Source organism: Mustelus asterias, unplaced genomic scaffold (assembly GCF_964213995.1).
Source record: "Mustelus asterias unplaced genomic scaffold, sMusAst1.hap1.1 HAP1_SCAFFOLD_2495, whole genome shotgun sequence".
Classification (NCBI taxonomy): Eukaryota; Metazoa; Chordata; class Chondrichthyes; order Carcharhiniformes; family Triakidae; genus Mustelus; species Mustelus asterias.
The window spans coordinates 1-20,191 of NW_027592440.1; the positions used below are offsets into that span (position 1 = coordinate 1).

The 20,191-nt window shown below is 54.5% G+C and overlaps 1 protein-coding gene across 1 annotated transcript; it reads right to left on the reverse strand.

Annotated features, from left to right (window-relative positions):
* Nucleotides 1-153: 153 nt before the first annotated feature.
* Nucleotides 154-18,686, reverse strand: cers2a (ceramide synthase 2a). Its single transcript, XM_078207600.1, has 9 exons — nucleotides 18,496-18,686; nucleotides 14,195-14,312; nucleotides 13,182-13,300; nucleotides 11,978-12,035; nucleotides 10,475-10,525; nucleotides 8,148-8,240; nucleotides 7,080-7,208; nucleotides 4,816-4,922; nucleotides 154-334 (listed from the first exon to the last, which is right to left on the reverse strand). Exons 1-9 carry the CDS (start codon nucleotides 18,666-18,668, stop codon nucleotides 169-171), a joined length of 1,014 nt encoding a protein of 337 aa, XP_078063726.1. The 5' UTR covers nucleotides 18,669-18,686; the 3' UTR covers nucleotides 154-168.
* Nucleotides 18,687-20,191: the final 1,505 nt, after the last annotated feature.

Below are 20,191 nucleotides of genomic sequence, written 5' to 3' on the forward strand. Positions count from 1 at the left end.
GTGAGGCAGCAGTGCTAACCCACTGTGGCACCTCAGGGAGACCTCAGGAGGTGGGCGACATCCTAAAGCGTCCTTGGCTGCAGAGGTTCAGTTGGCGATACGTGGTCGACCTCCAGTTTTCCTGTCAGGTTGAAGTGCGGCCGGCCCAAGGGACCACAATTAGGAAATTCATTTACTCACATTTCCAGTCATGAACTTCAATGCCATTCGGACGATGAGAGCTGCCCAGAAGATATGTAGGAGTTGTAGAATCACGAGTATTGCATTGAAGAAGTAATATCCAAAAAAGGGAGGATATAACTCTAAGGGATAGATCACCGTACAGTGAATAATCCTGAAAAAGACAAGGCAATCCAATTAAACCTTCCCGGCCAGGACAGGTACAGCACGGGGTTAGATACAGAGTAAAGCTCCCTCTACACTGTCCCCCATCAAACACTCCCAGGACAGGTACAGCACGGGGTTAGATACAGAGTAAAGCTCCCTCTACACTGTCCCCCATCAAACACTCCCAGGACAGGGACAGCACGGGGTTAGATACAGAGTAAAGCTCCCTCTACACTGTCCCCATCAAACACTCCCAGGACAGGGACAGCACGGGGTTAGATACAGAGTAAAGCTCCCTCTACACTGTCCCCATCAAACACTCCCAGGACAGGGACAGCACGGGGTTAGATACAGAGTAAAGCTCCCTCGACACTGTCCCCCATCAAACACTCCCAGGACAGGTACAGTACGGGGTTAGATACAGAGTAAAGATCCCTCGACACAGTCCCCATCAAACACTCCCAGGACAGGGACAGCACAGGGTTAGATACAGAGTAAAGCTCCCTCGACACTGTCCCCCATCAAACACTCCTAGGACAGGGACAGCACGGGGTTAGATACAGAGTAAAGATCCCTCGACACTGTCCCCATCAAACACTCCAGGACAGGTACAGCACGGGGTTAGATACAGAGTAAAGCTCCCTCTACACTGTCCCCCATCAAACACTCCCAGGACAGGTACAGCACGGGGTTAGATACAGAGTAAAGCTCCCTCTACACTGTCCCCCATCAAACACTCCCAGGACAGGTACAGCACGGGCTTAGATACAGAGTAAAGCTCCCTCTACACTGTCCCCCATCAAACACTCCCAGGACAGGTACAGCACGGGGTTAGATACAGAGTAAAGCTCCCTCTACACTGTCCCCCCATCAAACACTCCCAGGACAGGTACAGCACGGGGTTAGATACAGAGTAAAGCTCCCTCTACACTGTCCCCATCAAACACTCCCAGGACAGGTACAGCACAGGATTAGATACAGAGTAAAGCTCCCTCTACACTGTCCCCCATCAAACACTCCCAGGACAGGTACAGCACAGGGTTAGATACAGAGTAAAGCTCCCTCTACACTGTCCCCCATCAAACACTCCCAGGACAGGTACAGCACGGGGTTAGATACAGAGTAAAGCTCCCTCTACACTGTCCCCCATCAAACACTCCCAGGACAGGTACAGCACGGGGTTAGATACAGAGTAAAGCTCCCTCTACACTGTCCCCCATCAAACACTCCCAGGACAGGTACAGCACGGGGTTAGATACAGAGTAAAGCTCCCTCTACACTGTACCCCATCAAACACCCCCAGGACAGGTACAGCACGGGGTTAGATACAGAGTAAAGCTCCCTCTACACTGTCCCCATCAAACACTCCCAGGACAGGTACAGCACGGGGTTAGATACAGAGTAAAGCTCCCTCGACACTGTCCCCATCAAACACTCCCAGGACAGGTACAGCACGGGGTGAGATACAGAGTAAAGCTCCCTCTACACTGTCCCTCATCAAACACTCCCAGGACAGGTACAGCACGGGGTTAGATACAGAGTAAAGCTCCCTCTACACTGTCCCCCATCAAACACTCCCAGGACAGGTACAGCACGGGGTTAGATACAGAGTAAAGCTCCCTCTACACTGTCCCCCATCAAACACTCCCAGGACAGGTACAGCACGGGGTTAGATACAGAGTAAAGCTCCCTCTACACTGTCCCCCATCAAACACTCCCAGGACAGGTACAGCACGGGGTTAGATACAGAGTAAAGCTCCCTCTACACTGCCCCCCATCAAACACTCCCAGGACAGGTACAGCACGGGGTTAGATACAGAGTAAAGCTCCCTCTACACTGTCCCCCATCAAACACTCCCAGGACAGGTACAGCACGGGGTTAGATACAGAGTAAAGCTCCCTCTACACTGTCCCCATCAAACACTCCCAGGACAGGTACAGCACGGGGTTAGATACAGAGTAAAGCTCCCTCTACACTGCCCCCCATCAAACACTCCCAGGACAGGTACAGCACGGGGTTAGATACAGAGTAAAGCTCCCTCTACACTGTCCCCATCAAACACTCCCAGGACAGGTACAGCACGGGGTTAGATACAGAGTAAAGCTCCCTCTACACTGTCCCCATCAAACACTCCCAGGACAGGTACAGCACGGGGTTAGATACAGTGTAAAGCTCCCTCTACACTGTCCCCATCAAACACTCCCAGGACAGGTACAGCACGGGGTTAGATACAGAGTAAAGCTCCCTCTACACTGTCCCCCATCAAACACTCCCAGGACAGGTACAGCACGGGGTTAGATACAGAGTAAACCTCCCTCTACACTGTGCCCACCAATTTAAATCAGTAACCCTCTAAGTCAGAAGACAGTTTGCTACTAAATGAGTCAAGGTCGGGACGTTAAATGCCTGTGTCCACTCCCTAAAGCGGAGTGAAAACAGAATGATCAGTCTCGTTGAGAGAGAGATAATTTGCCAAAGTTTTCATTTTGCACTCATCAGAACAAATCGCAAGAAAGCAGCTCAGGCCGAAAGGACAGGTGTGCTCATTGCGCCTGTTTCATGCTGTACTAAATAGGGTGGCAGTCATTCACTGGTTCATTCCTCGGGGCAATACCTTGAAGCACACCGAGCAAACCGCCGGGCTCACATTTTCAAATGAACTTTGGCAGTTAACCGGCAGTCACCATCAACTGGTGCATCATCTCCGGCGACGCCGGGACCAGAGTCCATCCGCCAACCAATCAGCACTCTCGCCTCATAATAGTGTTAAGTCACAGTAAGCAGTCTCACAAACACCAGGTTAAAGTCCAACAGGTTTATTTGGAATCACGAGCTTTCGGAGCACTGCTCCTTCATCAGGTGAGTGGAGAGGTAGGTTTCACAAGCATGGTGTATATAGACCAAGACACAATCGCACGATAATGGTTGGAATGAAAGTCTTTACAGATAATCACGTCTTTATTTTTTAATTTGATTATTGTCACATGTATTCGTATATAGTGAAAAGTATTGCTCGACAGACAAAGCATACCATTCATAGAGAAGGAAAGGAGAGGGTGCAGAATGTAGTGTTACAGTCATAGCTAGGGTGTAGAGAAAGATCAACTTAACGCGAGGTAGGTCCATTCAAAAGTCTGACGGCAGCAGGGAAGAAGCTGTTCTTGAGTCGGACGGTACGTGACCTCAGACTTTTGTATCTTTTTCCCGACGGAAGAAGGTGGAAGAGAGAATGTCCGGGGTGCGTGGGGGGGTCCTTGATTATGCTGGCTACTTTTCCTGAGGCAGCGGGAAGTGTAGACGGAGTCAATGGATGGGAGGCTGGTTTGTGTGATGGATTGGCTACATTCACGACCTGTTGTAGTTCCTTGTGGTCTTGGGCAGAGCAGGAGCCCAGACCAAGCTGTGATACAACCAGAAAGAATGCTTTCTATGGGGCATCTGTAAAGGTTGGTGAGAGTCGTAGCTGACATGCCGAATTTCCTTAGTCTTCTGAGAAAGTAGAGGCCTTGGTGGGGCTTTCTTAACTATAGTGTCGGCGTGGGGGGGACCAGGACAGGTTGTTGGTGATCTGTCCAATAGGGAAAGTAGGAGGATCCGTATGCTCTGATTGGATGTCGGAAGGTGGCATCTGGTGAGGCTTGCCCTGTCAGGTGACCAACACCAGGTGGATTGAGAGAGAATGGCAGCACGACCAGATGGTCAGTGCTGAGGGAGCGCCGCACTGTGGGAGGGTCAGTGCTGAGGGAGCGCCGCACTGTGGGAGGGTCAGTGCTGAGGGAGCGCCGCACTGTGGGAGGGTCAGTGCTGAGGGAGCGCCGCACTGTGGGAGGGTCAGTGCTGAGGGAGCGCCGCACTGTGGGAGGGTCAGTGCTGAGGGAGCGCCGCACTGTGGGAGGGTCAGTGCTGAGGGAGCGCCGCACTGTGGGAGGGTCAGTGCTGAGGGAGCGCCGCACTGTGGGAGGGTCAGTGCTGAGGGAGCGCCGCACTGTGGGAGGGTCAGTGCTGAGGGAGCGCCGCACTGTGGGAGGGTCAGTGCTGAGGGAGCGCCGCACTGTGGGAGGGTCAGTGCCATTGGTGGGGCTTTCTTAACTATAGTGTCGGCAGGCGATGCGAGTGGAGAGAGGGATAATCACAGGTCCATTATCGTGCAATTGTGTCTTGGCCTCTATACGCCGTGTTTGTGAAACCTACCTCTCTGCTCACCTGATGAAGGAGCAGCGCCCTGAAAGGTCGTGATTCCAAATAAACCTGTTGGACTTTAACCTGGGTGTTGTGAGACTTCTTAACTGTGCCCAACCCCCCAGTCCAACGCCGGCATCTCCACATCAGTGTTAAGTCGTCATTCCTCTACCTCAGTACTCTTGTGACTGCTCTGATGAGTGCGGGGTGAAAAACTTCAACAGTACAGCTTTTTTTCTCCCAACTCCTGCACATGCAAGATTTTTTTTTTTAAAGAAACGGTTCCAGGTGAACCAGGCTCCACGTACCAGAACGGGAAGATGATGAGACGGGTAATGATGAAAGCAATCGCAAAGAGTATGAAGAGGCAGTTACAAGTGGTTTTCCACCCAGCATAATTAAACATCTTGGCCGACTAGAAAACAGAAAATAGTTGGCGTTAAAAACGTCCGCAGCTGTAGTTGTTACGTCCGTCTCCCCCATAGAACCCCCACAGCGCAGCAAAAAGGCCATTCGGCCCATCACCGACACGCCCCAAGAACATCCCACCCAATCCATTCCTACTGCCCTATTCCCCATATCCATTCACCACGGCCAATCCACCTAACCCGCACATCTTTCGGACCGTAGGAGGAAACTGGAGCACCCGGAGGAAACCCACGCAGACACGGGGAGAATGTGCAGACTCCGCACAGACAGTGACCCAAGCCGGGAATCGAATCCGGGTCCTTGGCACTGTGAGGCAGCAGTGCTAACCCGCTGTGCCACCTCGGCCAAAGCCCAGCCCCAAACAATAAAGATTCTGGGACCATTGCGATTCGAAGGTACATGGTGGAATAATTTGAGAGACAGGGTTCTGTCTGGAGTTACGCGAACCACTCTATTCACACCAATATCAAGCCAACCGCTGTTAGACTACCCAACACCCACCCTGACCCACCTCTGCAGCTAAAAACTACAGTCCCTCCAGCCCCTACACCCCCTATCTCTGTAACTTCCTCCAGCCCCTACACCCCCCATCTCTGTAACTTCCTCCAGCCCCTACACCCCCTCCCTATCTCTGCAACCTCCTCCAGCCCCTACAACCCCTCCCTATCTCTGTAACCCCCTCCAGCCCCGACACCCCCCTCCCTATCTCTGTAACCTCCTCCAGCCCATACACCCCCCTCCCTATCTCTGTAACCTCCTCCAGCTCCCTACACCCCCCTCCCTATCTTTGTAACCTCCTCCAGCCCCTACACCCCCCTCCCTATCTCTGCAACCTCCTCCAGCCCTCTCCACTTCCCTCCCTATCACCTCCTCCAGCCCCCGACACACTCCTCCCTATCTCTGTAACCTCCTCCAGCCCCTACACACCCTCCCTATCTCTGTAACCTCCTCCAGCCCCTGCACCCCCCTCCCTATCTCTGTAACCTCCTCCAGCCCCTACACCCCCTCCCTATCTCTGTAACCTCCTCCAGCCACCTACACCCCCCCCAACCTATCTCTGTAACCTCCTCCAGCCCCTACACCCCCTTCCCTATCTCTGTAATCTCCTCCAGCCCCTACACCCCCTCCCTATCTCTGTAACCTCCTCCAGCCCCTACACCCCCCTCCCTATCTCTGTAACCTCCTCCAGCCACCTACACCCCCCCCAACCTATCTCTGTAACCTCCTCCAGCCCCTACACCCCCCTCCCTATCTCTGTAATCTCCTCCAGCCCCTACACCCCCTCCCTATCTCTGTAACCTCCTCCAGCCACCTACACCCCCCCCAACCTATCTCTGTAACCTCCTCCAGCCCCTACACCCCCCTCCCTATCTCTGTAATCTCCTCCAGCCCCTACACCCCCTCCCTATCTCTGTAACCCCCTCCAGCCCCCACACCCCCTCCCTATCTCTGTAACCTCCTCCAGCCCCTACACCCCCTCCCTATCTCTGTAACCTCCTCCAGCCACCTACACCCCCCCCAACCTATCTCTGTAACCTCCTCCAGCCCCTACACCCCCTCCCTATCTCTGTAACCCCCTCCAGCCCCCACACCCCCTCCCTATCTCTGTAACCTCCTCCAGCCCCTACACCCCTTCCCTATCTCTGTAACCTCCTCCAGCCCCTACACCCCCCTCCCTATCTCTGTAACCTCCTCCAGCCCCTACATCCCCTCCCTATCTCTGTAACCTCCTCCAGCCCCTACAACACTCCGGGATCTCTGCGCTCCTCCAATTCTGGCCTCTCGAGCATCCCCCGATTCCCATCGCTCCGCCATTGGCGGCCGTGCCTTCAGCTGCCTGGGGGGCCCTAAGCTCTGGAATTCCCTCCCTAAATCTTTCCATCTCTCTGTCTCCCTTCCCAGTCTCTCTTTCTACCCGCTGCACCCCCCCCCCCCGCCCCGCCGCTGTCTCTCTCTCTCTCCTTTAAGACGCTCCTTAAGTCTAACCTCTTTGACCGAGCTTTTGGTCCCCTGTCCCTAATATCTCCCCCCATGTCTCAGGGGATCACAAGGTTTGGTTTTTGCCCCAGTGTCCCTGAGGCAACCTGGACATGTTTTACAAAGGCCGGGGCGCTACGCAAATGCAGCTGGTGGCAGGCGTTACCTCGAGAAAGTAGTCGGAAGCGTCGTGTACGGCCATCACCAGGGTTCCGGCCCGGATATAGTTGGTGCACCAGGAGAAGCTGATGAGAATGATTGTTGCCACGTGGTGTATTATCTGTTCCTTGAAGTCCTATCGAGGCCGGAGCGAGGAAAGAGGAGGAGAGACAATTGGCCAATTCCTTCACAGGGTGGCGGTGAGTACAACACAGGCCCTCGCTCGCTCCCAGGGGCCCCAGACTCCCCCACAGCCCCCAGTCCCAGGCCTCGCGCCTCCCACTTCCAGGCCTCAGGCCTCCCTCCCCACTCCCAGGCCTTAGGCCGCAAGGCCTCGTGTCTCCACACCCGGGCCTGAGTCCTCAGGCCTCACGCCCACCACTCCCAGGCCTCAGGCCTCCCACCCTCAGGCCTCAGGAGCCCCCACTCCCGGCCGAGTCCTCAGGTCACGCACCCCTCACTCCCAGGATTTAAGCCGCAAGGCCTTGTGCTCCCATTCCCGGGCCTGAGTCCTTAGGCCGTAAGGCCTCGCGCCCCCCCCCCCCGACTCCCAGGCCTCAGGCCTCGCCCCCAGCCCACTCCCGGGCCTCCGGTCTCGCTTCCCCACCTCCGCCCCCCCGCAACTCCCGGGGCCCCAGGCCTCATGCCGCCCCCCCCCGGGCTTAGTGTCCCCCCCATTGCTGGGCCTCAGGCCTCGCACCTTCCTCCCACTCCCGGGCCTCAGGCCTCGCTCCCCCCCCCCCCCCCCCGCCTCCCCCACACCCAGGGCCTCAGGCTCCAAGGCCTGGCGCTGCCCCTCGAGGGGGCAACACAGATTGAGCAGAATGATCCCGGGGCTAAATTCCGGGGATGGACTTTAGCCGTGTTGGAGGCCAGCAGGGTGGGAGGCGAGCGGGTGCGGTTGGTGATCGTCTGGCGAAACAGGCTGACAAAGGGCTGGAAAACATCGCGCCAACACCCTCCTGGCTGCTCCCTGTCGGGGGGGTTTGGGGTTTTCAATGGAGGTGGGGGGAGGATAAACTGGCGACGAGGTCGGGGAGTGTGGGGCAGGGGGTCCTTTGGAGTGTGGCCTTACCTTCCGCTTGACATCAAACGCCACGCTGAAGAGCAGAGACCAGTAGAATCCCAACTCGATCATGTAATACCAATACTGGGAGGACAACATGGTCTGTACGCGGGAGGAGACATAAGACACCATCAACAGGGAGGTCGGAGCTCGAGGAACCACAGCGCATTGCCCTAGCGCCCGTCACCACCACCCAGCGCATTGCCCTAGCGTCCGTTTCCTCCCCCTCCACCCCGGCAAAGTCACTCCACAGGCAAGGCCGAGCGTTGCCAAAAGATGACCCATCGTCACCGTGTAGGGAAAGGCCAACCCACGCACAGCAGGATCCCACGAGGCGACAGAGGCCCACATCGGCCAATGAGCCACACACAGGTGGTCGAGGGGTGGGGCCTTGGGCTCCTGAATCACTGTTTGGGGGGGCGGACGGCGCACTCCCTCTCCTACAATGGCGCCCGCACCTCTGCCTGCCTTCTGGGACGCCATGTTAGAATCATCGAATCCCAACAGTGCAGGAGGCCATTCGGCCCATCGAGTCTGCACCGACCACATCCCACCCAGGCCCGATCCCCATAACCCTATGCATTTACCCCAACTATTCCTCCTGACACGAAGGGGCAATTTAGCACGGCCAATCCACCTAAACCGCACATCTTTCTGACTGTGGGAGGAAACCGGAGCACCCGGAGGAAACCCACGCAGACATGGGGAGAATGTGCAGACTCCGCACAGACAGTGACCCGAGCCGGGAATCGAACACGGGTCCCCGACACTGAGGCAGCAGTGCTAACCCACTGTGCCGCCCTAGCTGTGACTGTAACACTACATTCTGCACTCTCTCCTGTCCTTCTCCCCTACGTACTCTATGAACGGTATGCTTTGTCTGTATAGCGCGCAAGGAAGAATACTTTTCACTGTATCCCAATACATGTGACAATAATACATCCAAAACTGTGTCCTGCCTCTGTTTACCCATTCTCCTGCCCGATGGGAAACTCTTTCTCCCCATTTATTCCATCCAAACTCCCCCTTCCTGGTTTCGAATACCTCGATTCAATCTCCCTCTTAACCGAACGGAACGATCCCAGAATTATTATTTTAGCGTCTTTTTCTTAAAATTCATTCGTGGGACATGGGTGTCGTTGGCTGGTCCAGCATTTATTGCCCATCCCTAGTTGCCCTTGGAGGGGGCAGTTGAGAGTCAACCACATTGCTGTGGCTCTGGAGTCACATGTAGGCCAGACCGGGGTAAGGACGGCAGATTTCCTTCCCTAAAGGGAACCAGATGGGTTTTTCCCCACAATGGGTCATCAGTAGATTCTTAATTCCAGATATTTTTTATTCAATTCAAATTCAATAACCCCTAAAGCAAAACAAATACTCCTAGTCAGGCTTTTCGGGCCTACTCCTCTCCAGACTGGTGTGCGTCCAGATTAGAAATCAGGTGAACTTGGGGGAGGCGATGGCCTAGTGGTATTCTTGTTTGAGGCATCCAGAAACTCAGCTAATGTCCTGGGGGGACCCGGGCTTGAATCCTGCCACGGCAGATGGCAGGTAATTAAGGCGGCAAATGGAATTTTGTCCTTCATTGCTAGAGGGATGGAGTTTAAAAACAGCGAGGTTATGTTGCAGCTGTATAAGGTGCTGGTGAGGCCACACCTGGAGTACTGTGTACAGTTTTGGTCTCCTTACTTGAGAAAGGATATACTGGCACTGGAGGGGGCGGAGAGGAGATTCACTAGGTTGACTCTGGAGTTGAGGGGGTTGGCTTATGAGGGGAGATTGAGTAGACTGGGGCTACACTCATTGGAATTCAGAAGAATGAGGGGAGATCTTAAAGAAACATACAAGGTTCTGAAGGGAATAGATAAGATAGAAGCAGGGAGGTTGTTTCCACTGGCGGGTGAAACTAGAACTAGGGGGCATGGCCTCAAAATAAGCAGCAGATTTAGGACTGAGTTGAGGAGGAACTTCTTCACACAAAGGGTGGTGAATCTGTGGAATTCCCTGCCCAGTTGAGGCTCCCTCATTGAATGTTTTTGAGGCAAGGATAGATAGATTTTGGAACAGTAAAGGAATTAAGGGGAGCGGGCGGGTAAGTGGAGCTGAGTCCATGAAAAGATCAGCCATGATCTTATTGAATGGCGGGGCAGGCTCGAGGGGCCAGATGGCCTACTCCTGCTCCTAATTCTTACGTTGGAATTTGAACGCGATAAAAAAATATCCGGAATTAAGAATCTACTGATGACCATATTTTAGTTTCAACTTAAAAAAAAACAACAGAACTCCCAGATTGGACAGAAGCAATGACCCAAAGAAAAAAGTCCCAAAATACCAACCTGTATCGGGAATCCCTTCCACGTTTCCCGCAAATCGTAAAACCACGGTTTCTAAAAAGATAGAAAGAACATATTTTACTAAAAAGGAATAGTTCGGAGGGGGCAAAGGAAGGGTCGAGTTGGATTGGGAGTGTGCACTAGGCCCCGTTGCCGTGGTAACCGGGCCTGTAGGAGAATCTCGCCCTCCTGAAGCATGGGCGGCCACAGAAGAGGGCCACTGTTCCTCGCAGCTTAATTAAAATCAGAAATTCCAGGGCTGTTGGCTGGCTTTCAGAGCCTGCTGGTACGCACAGTACTCATTAGGAACTGCCCATCTGTCATTTAACCTCAGAAAGGCCAAGGGTGGCCATTTTAAACAGAGGCCTCAATTCCAGCCTCTCCCTCCCCGATCAGTTTTCCATATAACCCAACAGTGAACCATTGCCATTTATTAGGATGTCCCCACCACACTCCCTGATGCACATCAATTTAGACACGAGGCTCGAGGTTTCAGTAAATGAAGGCTTTTATTTACTATTAATGAAGCTATCAGAACTTATGTACACTATCCCAGACTGAAGGGGTCCCGGCCAGAGCAGGGACTCTTATACCTCTCCCAGGAGGCGGAGCCCGACTGGGATGTGCCACAACACTAAAGTACAAAGGTGTAACAACCCCACCCTAACCCCAACAGCAACAGTAGCACAACCCAACAGTAACATATGTACATCCTTGTAGTCCTGGCCAGCCCCTGGCTCAGTACTATCCAGTGGGAACCAACGATGGTTCACCACACTCCCCTTCAGGTTTTTAGGTGTTCAGATCACCAACAACCTGTCCTGGTCCCCCCCATGCCGACACTATAGTTAAGAAAGCCCCACCAACACCTCTACTTTCTCAGAAGACTAAGGAAATTTGGCATGTCCGCTACGACTCTCACCAACTTTTACAGATGCCCCATAGAAAGCATTCTTTCCGGATGTATCACAGCTTGGTCTGGGCTCCTGCTCTGCCCAAGACCGCAAGGAACTACAAAGGGTCATGAATGTAGCCCAATCCCATCACGCAAACCAGCCTCCCATCCATTGACTCTGTCTACACTTCCCGCTGCCTCGGGGAAAAGCAGCCAGCACAATCAAGGACCCCCACTCACCCCGGACATTCTCTCTTCCACCTTCTTCCGTCGGGAAAAAGATACAAAAGTCTGAGGTCACGTACCGACCGACTCAAGAACAGCTTCTTCCCTGCTGCTGTCAGACTTTTGAATGGACCTACCTCGCATTAAGTTGATCTTTCTCTACACCCTAGCTATGACTGTAACACTACATTCTGCACTCTCTCCTTTCCTTCTCTATGAACGGTATGCTTTGTCTGTATAGCGCGCAAGAAACAATACTTTTCACTGTATCCCGATACACGGGACAATAATAAATCTAATTAAACCGTTCACCCCTCGCTGTGTGCAGGGTACACTCACACCTCCCCCACTACATGGCGCTGTGTACGGATCGGGAAGGTACTCACGTCCACCACGACTGCGAGGCCCACAGTGAAGGCCAGAAGGTAAAATGTAAATCGCCAACTGTAAGAGAGAGAGATTTTCCCCTCAATACGTGCAGCATCCGTCGAGTCTCACACACACACACCGCGCGAACCCACCCCGATTGTAAACACCTCCCCAACACCCGCATCCCAACACAAGCTCCCCCAACAGTGAGGGGCAAAACCCCCCCCTTCAAATAGCGACAGAGGGGGCGGCAAACTAGGGCAATCTCCAACCCTCCCCCTCCTCTCCCTCCAAATCCCCCCTCCTCTCCCTCCAAACACCCCCTCCTCTCCCTCCAAACACCCCCTCCTCTCCCTCCAAACACCCCCTCCTCTCCCTCCAAACACCCCCTCCTCTCCCTCCAAACACCCCCTCCTCTCCCTCCAAACACCCCCTCCTCTCCCTCCAAACACCCCCTCCTCTCCCTCCAAACACCCCCTCCTCTCCCTCCAAACACCCCCTCCTCTCCCTCCAACCCCCCCTCCTCTCCCTCCAACCCCCCCTCCTCTCCCTCCAACCCCCCCTCCTCTCCCTCCAACCCCCCCTCCTCTCCCTCCAACACCCCCCCTCCTCTCCCTCCAACACCCCCCCTCCTCTCCCTCCAAACACCCCCCTCCTCTCCCTCCAAACACCCCCCTCCTCTCCCTCCAACACCCCCCCTCCTCTCCCTCCAACACCCCCCTCCTCTCCCTCCAAACACCCCCTCCTCTCCCTCCAAGCCCCCCCTCCTCTCCCTCCAAGCCCCCCCTCCTCTCCCTCCAAGCCCCCCCTCCTCTCCCTCCAAGCCCCCCCTCCTCTCCCTCCAAGCCCCCCCTCCAAGCCCCCCCTCCTCTCCCTCCAACCCCCCCCCCTCCTCTCCCTCCAACAACCCCCCCTCCCTCCAACCCCCCTCTCCTCTCCCTCCAACCCCCCCTCTCCTCTCCCTCCAACCCCTCCCCCCTCTCCCTCCAACCCGTCTCTCGCTCCCTCGCCCTCCAACCCCTCTGCCCCTTGACCTCTACAATACCCCTCTCCCTCCATCCCCCTCCCTTCGCCCACCCTCTCCCTCCAGCCCCCCCCCCTCGCCCACCCTCTCCCTCCATCCCCCTCCCTCTCTGCATTCCCACGCGCTCCCCTCCACGCTCTCTCTCTCTCTCTCTCTCCTCCACACTCTCTCCCTCCTCCACACTCTCTCCCTCTTACCAGGCTTCCCGAAATTTCTTCAGTACGCTGGGTCGATCCTGGTTCCGTCTCCTTCGGAACCATCGCTCTACTTGTCGCGGGGTCAGCCCACACTTCTTGGCCAAGCCCTCGATCTCCGCCTGCAGGGAAAGTGGACCTGGCATCACGGGACAGAACAGGAGGCCATTCGGCCCATCAACCTGCTGGCTCTTTCCCCTTCTCCCCCCACCCTACCTGAACCCTCTTGGTTACCGACCCCGTCAAAGCCCCTCACGGGTTTAAACCCTACATCGATTCCCCCTCGGAAGAGAGAACGGAATCAAAACAGAGGCGGAGGAGGCCCTTCCCTCCGCCCTTCAATCAAATCGCGGCCCATCCAGTCTTGGCCTCAGTTCCATCCCCTCCCTCAGTGGGTTAGCACTGTTGCCTCACGGCGCCAGGGACCCGGGTTCAATTCCCGGCTCGGGTCACTGTCTGTGCGGAGTCTGCACGTTCTCCCCGTGTCTGCGTGGGTTTCCTCCGGGTGCTCCGGTTTCCTCCCACAGTCTGAAAGACGTGCTGGTTAGGGTGCATTGGCCGTGCTAACTTCTCCCTCAGTGTTACCCAAACAGGAGTGTGGCGACTAGGGGATTGTCACAGTAACTTCATTGCAGTGTTAATGTAAGCCCAACTTGTGACACTAATAAATAAACTTTAAAACAATTTCCCATGGCTGAATTTAAAAGACTGTCCATCCTTCGTAACCCACCCACCGCTTTCTGTCCGTACACCACCCCCCCCAGGGGGACCCTCTGTTCCTGCAAATCCACCCCTCTCGGGACGGGCGCAGTTTAGTTTCCGATGTCCCCCAGCCCAGCCTTTCCAAACTCAGCGTGGGACCTTCCAACTGTCTCGTGTCACCAGCCCACTAACTCTCCCCTCACTCCAAACCCAACAAATAAAAGAGGAACATCTTCCATTGATGTAGCGGGGGGGAGAGCGAGAGGGAGGGAGCGAGAGCCAGAGAGCTGAACCGCCGTGCTGGGAGGCTGTACCTGTTTGGGATGTTTGGAGGACACTGCGAAAGACTTTTCTAGAACCGGGTTGGGTTTGACTTTTAATCGGACTTTCTCCTTAATTCCCAGCATCCCGGCAAAGTATGTGGCAACAGATCTGGAGAGAGAGAGAGGGAGAGAGTGAGACAGACATAGATAAGCGGGCAACATGATTCCTAAGGAGCAGAATGAGGCCACTCGGCCCATCGAGTCTGCCCCGCCATTCAATCATGGCTGATATTTTTCTCATCCCCATTCTCCTGCCTTTTCCCCATAACCCCCGATCCCCTTATTAATCAAGAACCGATCTATCTCTGTCTTAAAGACACTCAGTGACCCGGCCTCCACAGCCTTCTGCGGCAAAGAGTTCCACACATTCACCACTCTCTGGCTGAAGAAATTCCTCCTCATCTCTGTTTTAAAGGATCGTCCCTTTAGCCTGAGGTTGTGCCCTCTGGTTCTAGTTTTTCCCACTAGTGGAAACATCCTCTCCACGTCCACTCTATCCAGGCCTCGCAGTATCCTGTAAGTTTCAATAAGATTATTTGATTTATTATTGTCACATGTATTGGGATACAGTGAAAAGTATTGTTTCTTGCGCGCTATACAGACAAAGCATACCGTTCATAGAGAAGGAAAGAAGAGAGTGCAGAATGTAGTGTTACAGTCATAGCTAGGGTGTAGAGAATGATCAACTCAATGCGAGGTAGGTCCATTCAAAAGTCTGACAGCAGCAGGGAAGAAGCTGTTCTTGAGTCGGTTGGTGCGTGACCTCAGACTTTTGTATCTTTTCCCCGATGGAAGAAGGTGGAAGAGAGAATGTCCGGGGTGCGTGGGGGGGTCCTTGATTATGCTGGCTGCTTTTTCCCGAGGCAGCGGGAAGTGTAGACAGAGTCAATGGATGGGAGGCTGGTTTGTGTGATGGGATTGGGCTACATTAACGACCCTTTGTAGTTTCTTGCGGTCTTGGGCAGAGCAGGAGCCCAGACCAAGCTGTGATACAACCAGAAAGAACGCTTTCTATGGGGCATCTGTAAAAGTTGGTGAGAGTCGTAGCTGACATGCCAAATTTCCTTAGTCTCCTGAGAAAGTAGAGGCGTTGGTGGGGCTTTCTTAACTATAGTGTCAGCATGGGGGGACCAGGACAGGTTGTTGGTGATCTGGACACCTAAAAACTCGAAGCTCTCGACCCTTTCTACTTCGTCCCCGTTGATGTAGACAGGGGCATGTTCTCCTTTACGCTTCCTGAAGTCGATGACAATCTCCTTCGTTTTGTTGACATTGAGGGAGAGATTATTGTTGCCGCACCAGATTCTCTATCTCATTCCTGTTCTCCGTCTCGTCATTGTTTGAGATCCGACCCATTACGCTGGTGTCCTCAGCAAACTTGAAAATCGAGTTGGAGGGGAATTTGGTCCCAACACTTCCTTCTAAACTCCATCGAGTACAGATTTAGAGTCCTCAGACGCTAACAAGATGCAGTGGGGTTGGCAAGATGGAGGCCTCCAGACCATCGACTGCCCAGTGACGGGTTACCCAGAAAGACATTGGGCCTTGCCAATCAAGTGCCGAGTTTGGCATTATTCAATGCAACTCCAATCGAGGGCTACCATTGGGAGTGACGGTGGCGCAGTGGCATTGCCACTGGGCTAGTAATCCAGGGGCTCTTGGGAGGGGAGAGAGACATGGGTTCAAATCCCACCCCGGGCGGGAATTTAAATTCGATTAATAAAAATCTGGGATTGAGAGCGAGTCTCGGTAACGGCGACCGCGACAACTACCGTGGATTGTTGTTAAAAAATAAACCCATCTGGTTCATTAATGTCCCCGTTAGGGAAGGAAATCTGCTGTCCTTACCCCGGTCTGGCCTACACGTGACTCTAGACCCACACACGGCAATGTGGTCGACTCATAACTCCCCTCTGACCGGGCGAGACACTGAGTTCAAGGGGCAATTAGGGGGTGGACAAATGCTAGGTCTTGCCCAAAGATGCACCCTACACCCCCGTGGAAGATTACGTGTTACCATGGCGCCCTGAATGGGGACCATAGTGCCACCCCTCCCTAACAATCCCATAATCAAGGACCCCCCACGCACCCCGGACATTCTCTCTTCCACCTTCTTCCGCAGGGAAAAAGATACAAAAGTCTGAGGTAACGAACCGACCGACTCAAGAACAGCTTCTTCCCTGCTGCTGTCAGACTTTTGAATGGACCTACCTCGCATTAAGTTGATCTTTTTCTACACCCTAGCTATGGCTGTAACACTACATTCTGCACCCTCTCCTTTCCTTCTCTATGAACGGTATGCTTTGTCTGCATAGCGCGCAAGAAACAATACTTTTCACTGTATCCCAATACATGTGACAATAATAAATCAAATCTATGTACTCTATGAACGGTATGCTTTGTCTGTATAGCGCGCAAGAAACAAGACTTTTCACTGTATCCCAATACATGTGACAACAATAAATCAAATCATTCTGGGATAGATCGTCACCCCAGAGACCCCCACCCACCCTAACCCATCTCCCAACCCCCCTCCCTCCGCCCCCACGCTGTCTGTAAGCCAATCAGTCCAAAGATGTGCGGGTTAGGTTAATTGGCCAGGTTAAAAATTGCCCCTTAGAGTCCTGAGATGGGTAGGTTAGAGGGATTAGCGGGTAAAATATGTGGGGGTAGGGCCTGGGTGGGATTGTGGTCGGTGCAGACTCGATGGGCCGAATGGCCTCCTTCTGCACTGTAGGGATTCTATGATTCTATGATTGTTTCTACGGCCTTCATCGAGTGAAGTCAAACCCCCCCCCAAACCACAACAACTCAACCAATCCCTTCCATCTCTGGGGCTCTGCACAGAAGCACCGGCCTAGAAATGGGACAGAGACGTGGAGGGGGGGGGGGGGGGGGGGTAGAGGTTGCGAGGTGGACCTGTAACACCTTCGAGAATGAGGCAACTGAACCCTGTTGCCCGCACACCCCCTCCAAACATGCCCATCTCCTGAGGGGTGGGCGGGGGGAGAAAGAGATTTGGGCCTTTGGGAGCAGGCCTCAATCCACTCTCTGTGGAAGGAGAGGGGGTGGGGGTGGATTCTGGCCTTTGACAATAGGCCTCAATCCACTCCCTGAGAAAGGAAGGGGGTAGGGGAGGTTTGGGCCCATGGAGACAGGCTTCAATCCACTCCCTGAGGAAGGAGAGGGGGTGGGGGTGGATTCTGGCCTTTGACAATAGGTCTCAATCCACTCCCTGAGAAAGGAGGGGGCGGGGGAGGTTGGGGCCTATGAGGACAGGCTTCAACCCACTCCCTGAGGAAGGAGTGGTGTTTGGGGGGGGGGGGGGGGGAGAGGGGAGGAGGGGAGATTTGGGCCTTTGAGAACAGGCCACAATCTACCCCCTGAAAAGGGGGGCGGGGGGGCTGGCTGGTTTGGGCCTATGAGGACAGGCTTCAATCCACTCCCTGAGGAAGGAGAGGGGGTGGGGGTGGATTCTGGCCTTTGACAATAGGTCTCAATCCACTCCCTGAGAAAGGAGGGGGCGGGGGAGGTTGGGGCCTATGAGGACAGGCTTCAACCCACTGCCTGAGGAAGGAGTGGTGTGGGGGGGGGGGGGGGGGGAGATTTGGGCCTTTGAGAACAGGCCACAATCTACCCCCTGAAAAGAGGGGCGGGGGGGGTGGCTTGTTTGGGCCTATGAGGACAGGCTTCAATCCACTCCCTGAGGAAGGAGAGGGGGTGGGGGTGGATTCTGGCCTTTGACAATAGGCCTCAATCCACTCCCTGAGAAAGGAAGGGGTGGGGGAGGTTTGGGCCCATGAGGACAGGCTTCAACCCACTCCCTGAGGAAGGAGTGGGGTGGGGGAGGGGATTTGGGCCTTTGAGAACAGGCCACAACCCACTCCCTGGAGGAAGGAGGGGGGGGGTGGGGGTGGATTCTGGCCTTCGATAACAGGCCTCAATCCATTCCTTGAGAAAGGAGCAGTTCGCTGAAGGCATCCATTCACTCCACCATCACCGCTGACCCGGGAGGCCTGGGTTTTTTTTAAAAAGTCAATGGCGAGCGAGAAGGAGTTATCTACGGGTTTCGCCGTGGCCCCCCCTCCCACCCCGGGTGCCCCTAATTAGGCCCGAAACTCAGACAATGGAAAGCCAGTTCCTACATCGGCCAACTGCGCCTCCAGGGCTCGGAAAGGGCCAACATTCAAGTGACGCGGAAGCACGGGAGAACATCCAATCACAAGACCCAGCTTCCCCCCCGCCCCCCACCCCACTCCCCCCCTCACCCCCAAGACAAAAACAGCCCCTACCTTTCAAAAATGTAGCGGACAATCATGAAGACAAAGGCACACGGAATGGTGACGTAGAGGTCTCCTGCCTTGGCGTACACTCGCCCATCGCGATCCTCCAAGTCCGTCCAGGTCAGGTTGTATGGTAACCAGAGACGGTCCCACCAGAACCAATCATATATCGTCTGAAACATCCTGCCCAGGAGAGAAAGAGAGGCTTAATATCTCACCGGGGGAAGGGGTGTAGCTCGGTCAGTGATAGCCGGATCAAACTGGAGCCAGAGTCATTGCGCCACAGGAGGAGGCCATTCAGTTCATTGGAGTGTCTGTCGATCCATCCAGTTGGCCCCATTTCCCCCCCCCCACCCCACCCCACACTCTGCCAGCCAAAGTGGCCCTTCCACCTGCCTGGATGAGTGCGTCTCCAACAACAATCTCCACTTGCCTGGATGAGTGCGGCTCCAACAACAATCTCCACTTGCCTGGATGAGTGTCTCTCCAACAACAATCTCCACTTGCCTGGATGAGTGCGGCTCCCAACAACAATCTCCACTTGCCTGGATGAGTGTCTCTCCAACAACAATCTCCACTTGCCTGGATGAGTGCGGCTCCAACAACAATCTCCACTTGCCTGGATGAGTGCGGCTCCAACAACAATCTCCACTTGCCTGGATGAGTGCGGCTCCAACAACAATCTCCACTTGCCTGGATGAGTGCGGCTCCAACAACAATCTCCACTTGCCTGGATGAGTGCGGCTCCAACAACAATCTCCACTTGCCTGGATGAGTGTCTCTCCAACAACAATCTCCACTTGCCTGGATGAGTGCGGCTCCAACAACAATCTCCACTTGCCTGGATGAGTGTCTCTCCAACAACAATCTCCACTTGCCTGGATGAGTGCGGCTCCAACAACACTCGAGAAGCTCAACTCCATCCAGGACAAAGCAGCCCCGCTCGATCGACACGCTGACCACAAACACTCACTCCCTCCACCCCCGACACAGCCGTGTGAACCATCTACAAGATGCACCGCAGCGACTCGCCAAGGCTCCTTCAACAGCACCTTCCAAACCCGCCACCTCTACCATCTAGAAGGACAGGGGGGGGGCAGCAGACACATGGGGAACACCCACCGCCTGCAAGCTCCCCCTCCGAGCCACTCACCATCCCGACTGGGAAATATATCGGCCGTTCCTTCACTGTGGCTGGGGTCAAAATCCCGGAACTCCCTCCCTAACAGCACTGTGAGTGTACCTACCCCACACACGGGGACTGACTGATGTTCAATAACAATCCTGGAACTCCCTCCCTAACAGCACTGTGGGTGTACCTACCCCACACACGGGGACTGACTGATGTTCAATAACAATCCTGGAACTCCCTCCCTAACAGCACTGTGGGTGTACCTACCCCACACACGGGGACTGACTGATGTCCAATAACAATCCTGGAACACCCTCCCTAACAGCACTGTGGGTGTACCTACCCCACACACGGGGACTGACTGATGTCCAATAACAATCCTGGAACTCCCTCCCTAACAGCACTGTGGGTGTACCTACCCCACACACGGGGACTGACTGATGTCCAATAACAATCCTGGAACTCCCTCCCTAACAGCACTGTGGGTGTACCTACCCCACACACGGGGACTGACTGATGTCCAATAACAATCCTGGAACTCCCTCCCTAACAGCACTGTGGGTGTACCTACCC